Source organism: Medicago sativa, chromosome 5, assembly GCF_051527215.1.
Source record: "Medicago sativa cultivar Bolivia chromosome 5, Bolivia_mono, whole genome shotgun sequence".
Lineage (NCBI taxonomy): Eukaryota > Viridiplantae > Streptophyta > Magnoliopsida > Fabales > Fabaceae > Medicago > Medicago sativa.
This window is the reverse complement of record NC_140753.1, coordinates 23,070,892-23,076,552: the sequence shown is the minus strand read 5'-3', so window position 1 is coordinate 23,076,552 and position 5,661 is coordinate 23,070,892. Positions and strand designations below refer to the sequence as shown.

General features: G+C 31.5%; 1 protein-coding gene across 2 annotated transcripts; it reads right to left on the bottom strand.

Annotated features, from left to right (window-relative positions):
- Positions 1 to 260: 260 nt before the first annotated feature.
- On the bottom strand, positions 261 to 4,260 carry LOC146921110 (uncharacterized). Of its 2 annotated transcripts, none has more exons than XM_085714525.1 (6): positions 3,699 to 4,260; positions 3,575 to 3,612; positions 3,299 to 3,400; positions 2,026 to 2,082; positions 1,755 to 1,860; positions 261 to 541 (listed from the first exon to the last, which is right to left on the bottom strand). In XM_085714525.1, exons 1-6 carry the CDS (start codon positions 4,147 to 4,149, stop codon positions 468 to 470), a joined length of 828 nt encoding a protein of 275 aa, XP_085570651.1. In that variant the 5' UTR covers positions 4,150 to 4,260; the 3' UTR covers positions 261 to 467. The 2 variants fall into 2 exon arrangements, with proteins under 2 accessions (XP_085570651.1, XP_085570650.1); XM_085714524.1 differs by having other exon boundaries at positions 2,026 to 2,085; positions 3,699 to 4,259.
- Positions 4,261 to 5,661: the final 1,401 nt, after the last annotated feature.

The window sequence follows — 5,661 nt, the reverse complement described above, 5'->3', positions numbered from 1 at the left end:
GAACAAACTCACAACATCCATGTTAACATCATAAAACGGCAAGTACATATGCCTACAAATAAGACTAATATCAATTCGGAGGGGTGATTTTTGGGTCAAAGTTGACCTTAAATCACCCCTCTAAAAGAAGAATAAAGGGGTGACGGCTAGGGTTTGAGAAGGAGAGAGGAAGAAAGGAAGTCACGCAGCACGACTCCGACTATTTATTACTCTCACTTATTTCAATTCTTTAATTTATCTTTCCTATACCAATAATGAAGAATTTTTTTGTAAAATTACTTATAATTTCTCTTTCTCATACTACATTGATTACATATCTCAATTTGTGTGAAATGACCAAAACGCATATAATTTGGAACGTAAGTCTAATTACTTATAAAATTTTCCAATAATAAAACACAATTCAAATCCAATTAATAGTTATAAAATTTCCCAATAATAAAACTCAACTCAAATCCAATCAACAATTATGAAAATGACCCTTGATGAATCTTTTCTTTATCAACTTCCGAACAAAAACTTCTCACCAAATATGTTGCTCCTGCATCATGGCAAAGGAAAACAATAATATAATATTACTCATACACCTCATGCATGCAAAAAAAAAATTAAATAGTTAATGAATGTTAAAATTTATAATAAGGAACCATTTTCCATATTAATTTAACACAAACAATTATCAGGAGCGAGATCAAAGTAGCTTACACAACATAGAATTCATCAAAAGATAAAATGATTCAGTACCAAAAATTCATTATTGAGATTTATGTGAGAACTACAAATTTCCAGCTTAAAGAAGTTTGCAAAATTCAAAAAGGAAAGAGAACAATCCTAGCTAGAAATTTGAAACCAGAAAAGTGCCACAATCCCAGCAGTAGCACTCACTAGTTACAGGTGCCCAACAAAGAATAAAAAAATATAGAGGAATTATTATTTATACCAAGTACAAGAATGAAATTATAATTTTAAATTATAACAAAAGCCAAAAGATAAACCTTGCAAACCAGACACAGAGAAAATAATCAACTATATATGATATAAATAACTAAACAAATTATTGGTTTTTTCATATATGATATATGATTAATATACATATATGCTTCATGGACAGAATGTGAAGACCAAATGCCAATAGTAGAAATTATAAAGCTAATGGTAAAGAGAAAATATAAGTAAAGAAGGAGCATAGAGAAAGACTCCCATTCCCATTCATGGCAGACTCTTTGGGATCATCAACTACAATAGAATAGACATTTTAAATTTTAGCATAAATGAAATAAATTGGAAGAGAAGTTATTGGGAAGACCCTATAACTCACCTTGTGGCAGGGTCACTCTCCGGTTTATATTAAGTAGTCACCATATTTTCATTACCTTCCAATTTATTTTTATCTTTATGCATATTTTAAGTTGAATCAAACAACAAAACCAACATTATCACCAAAACAACATAGACAATAACATGAATAACATCATCATCAGATACAGAAGTTTTGTTATTTAGTTCAAGATTGATAATCAACTCCAGTTAGAAACATGGCACAGTAAAACACTCACACTAAAATTAAAATAGAGCATGAAAATCACAAGTACAGGGATACATCATACATGTTTATATTTTCATTTACTATCTTTTGAAGTCGAAAATATAGTAATTGAAACACTTCCCTTTTGCAAATTTTCTTCCATAAAGGGATCCAAACTTGCACTTCAACTCTACAAAGAAAACCAACTAAAAACCGGATGTGTGCATACCAATAGATCTCCTGATTGGAACAACTGCTCTAGAAGTGCCTTCCTGATGCTGCTCTGCTTCCATGTTGCTTCCTCGACTGTAAATTTCTCCAATGCATTTAAGTCCCTGAATCGAAAACAATATCATTTAACATACAATATTTGTTAGATTTCAAAATACAAGTTAGGGAGGCAGGATTAACCCATAGCATATAGCGATAAATATTGTCTTAAACTTGTTATCGTTAGAAAAAAATTAAAATAGAGAACAAAGTAAGAGATAGATTAACACCTCCAGATCGCGACTATAAGGCACAAAGTTGGGCCTCCTCAGAGGTCTTGGTTGGTCCTGCTGAGAATTTATTAATTAACATGAGAACATTATCTAAAAGGGAAAATATGGGATATAATCAATAACAACGGCACAAGAAACAACACTTTTTGCCCCCTAGGTGTACCCCTTTTGAAGAAGGCTGATTTTGACTTGGTCAATTATAGGTGGCACCTGACTTAGTTAAGTCAAATGCCACATGTGTAATTTTTTAATTTAAAATAAAAGAAAAACAACTTGTTAGTGTTTATTTTGTTTTTGTTCTTTTTTTTTTTTCCATCTTCTCTTCTTTCCTGTTAACACTTTCAACCCATCAATCCATCAAACCAATAAAAATCAAACCTCTTTTTCTTCAGCTCATCTTCCAAAATCGACCATAACGGGCACCTACAACACCCTTTTTCATCACCCTCGTTGACCACTACCTCCCTTACGACACCCACAACTTCTACGACATCACCATCAACTCCACCCTCACAATCCCAACCCTCCACACCTCATCCCCTTCCCATTAATGATCATATTTCAATGAAGGGTTGAGATTCCAATACTTATTATTTTCACTTAGTTTTCTGAAACAACGTTGTTTCCACAGTTTAGTGTAGTGTTTTTTTGTTTGTTTGTTGCAAACAAGGTGATGGAGTCGAAGGGTCGAGCACATCAGACTAAAGAAACTTGTGGTTAAACTAGGTTTTAAGTAGTACTCCCTCCGTTTCAAAATGAGTGTCGCTTTAGCCAAAAAAATTTGTTTCAAAATGAGTGTCGCTTTCAGTTTCCAATGCAATAATAACTTTTTCTTTTCAATTGTACCCTCCAATTAATACTCTGCACACTACTTCCAAAGTATTACTTTTAAAACTAACCAATAGTTAATAAGGATAATTTGGTAAAATAACCATTCTCTTTCTCTTAATCATTGCATTTCTTAATATGTGTGTAAACACCTAAAACGACACTCATTTTGAAACGGAGGGAGTAATAGAAAAGTCGATGTATGTATTTAGTCCATATGCATCAATTTTTTAACTATATTTTTGCATATGTTTCATTTCAGAGGGAGTAGTTCAATATTTTAAAATAATATCGGTCAACAAGTTGGCACAACCTAACTTAAGCTAGCATGTAACGAGCTAGCCTAGCTCATACTGCGCTAGACAAAAAATCCCATCGGAGATTGGCACAAATAGTTTGAAAACAAAAACATTGCAACATAGACAGGCGAGGAGTTTGTTACCTGAGCAGTATTGGTAGGGACGATGACAACTTGTTCTGGAGATCTCAATGTTGACCAAGTGTGTTGCATTCCTTGAATAAAGGTAATAGTTTCGTAAATCCTCTGGGACCAAAACAAAGATATAATAAAGAAAATAACACAGTTAGCTCGGGAAAAACATCCTAACACCAAAATAATAATAATAATAATAATAATAATAATAATAATAATAATAATAATAATAATAATAATAATAATAATAATAATAGTAATAACAAAAATAATAATAATAATTACCTCTTTAATCTTGGAGTAGATTAAGATGCAAAGGATACCTAAAGAAAGGAATGAGATGATGATCAGTAACATAATAAAATTGGATGAAGAAGATAAATAATTAAAGAGAGAGATAGGGAAGTACCAAATCCAACATAGAAAAAGCCATCGATGATCATAATTGCGGTTTTATTTCTTTCAACGAAATCGGAAAAATCATGAACCAGTTTTTCGTGTGTAGTAGCGAAATCAGTAGCTAAAGAGCTCAATACTGCGTCCCCGGTGCCATCGAAGAATTTGGATATCTCGGCTTTTAGGAGGCAAAATTTCTCGTCGTCAGATAGGCGAGATAACTCGGTCTCGATCAGACGACCTATCTTGTCGTCCGAGAGTCGAACTATCTGGGATTCGGTGAGGCTAGTGATTCTGCTTGCGACGAGGTTGGCGACAGCACGAAGGGCCGGTTGATATATGTTATCATATTCAGTGAGAGCGAGAGCAAAAATGCGAGATGGAGACAAGTCGTCGGGGTTAATCTCGGCGGGAGGAGGAGGAGGAGAGAGAGGTATGCCGGAGAAGGGGTCGGAGTCAGACATCCTGCTTTGCCGCTTGGTTTGTTTGGCAGGGTACACGTAACTTGCGTTTTCAAATATCAAATATCTAACCCTAATGTTTTAAACTCCAAATATGATCATCGCTCAATCAATTATTCCACTCAAATAAGCAGAAACGTACTTGAAGAGGAAATCACCTATAAGGGTCCGTTTGGTTCGAGAATTAGGAGGGGAGGGCAGGGGAGGGGAGGAATTTTAACGGAGGGGGGGGGGGGGGGGGGGAGGAGAGATATTTATTCTCTAATTATAAAACTTAATGTCTACCAAAAATACAATCTTACCCCTTTTTAATTTTTTGACACGTCAACAAAATTATATCCTTGTGTCTTTTACTTCAACATCCCTCTATTTTTTCTCTTTTAAAAAACAAATTAAAACAAACTCTCCCTCAAAAAAAAAATTAAATTCTCTAATTATAAAACTTAATGTCTATCAAAAATACAATCTTACCCCTTTTTAATTTTTTGACACGTCAACAAAATTATATCCTTGTGTCTTTTACTTCAACATCCCTCTATTTTTTCTCTTTTAAAAAACAAATTAAAACAAACTCTCCCTCAAAAAAAAAAATTAAAACAAACTCATTCGATAAAAAACACTAACTTAATCTTTTTTTAAATAACAAACAAACTTAATCTTTTATTTTCTAATTATCTATTCTCTAATTATGAAACTTAATATGTACCAAAAATACAATCTTACCCCTTCTTAATTTTTTGAGTCGTCATCAAAATTATATCCTTTTGTGTCTTTTCCTTCAAACTCCTCCTATATTTTCTCTCTTAAAAACAAATTAAAACAAACACACTTGATAAAAAAAAGAAAGATAAAACACTCTAACTTAATCTTTTTAAAAGAACAAACAAACTTAATTTCAATCCCAATCAAAGTAAATTTTTCAATAATTCAACTTCTAAATATCTAAAGAGTTAAAAAAATTTTACAATCTATTATCTTTCTCTAATTATTAAAGTTAATCTTTCTCTAATTATTGAAGTTGATGTAATTTTGTAACAAAAAAACTATTTTTTATAGTTGTATCCAAACAAATTAAATTATTTAGAACATGTGATTTTAATTACAATAACCAAACAAAATAAATCGTGATTTGTTTTTATAAATTCTCTTAATTAATAAATATCAAAATCACTTTTATCTATTAGTAACAAAACGGGTCCTGAATTGTTTTTTATAAAGAGGTGTTTTTTATCATGATAAAAAAATCTATAAATTATTGAATGTCGTTTTTTTAATTCGTAACAAATTCGTCATATATTTAATTTAAATTTACTAAAAATAAACTTTATGACGTACATGTGATTTTATCTCATCGTGTGTTTCTAATAAAAAAACATTAATAAATACATTTTATACTGATACTTAAAAAAACACGGGAAAAAAAGAGTAAATAAAAAAGAAAAAAACACATGACTTTTTTTTGACAAAAAAGCTCACTGATACATATTTTTACATATAAATTTATTCAATTATATC

Bases quoted from the DNA above. Each gene is read 5' to 3' on its own strand.
- LOC146921110 (XM_085714524.1), bottom strand. From the start codon at position 4,149: ATGTCTGACTCCGACCCCTTCTCCGGCATACCTCTCTCTCCTCCTCCT. The intron at 3,613-3,698 runs GTACTTCCCTAT...TCCTTTCTTTAG, and splicing joins CTTTTTCTATGTTGGATTTG to GTATCCTTTGCATCTTAATC. The intron at 3,401-3,574 runs GTAATTATTATT...TTTTGGTCCCAG, and splicing joins TCTACTCCAAGATTAAAGAG to AGGATTTACGAAACTATTAC.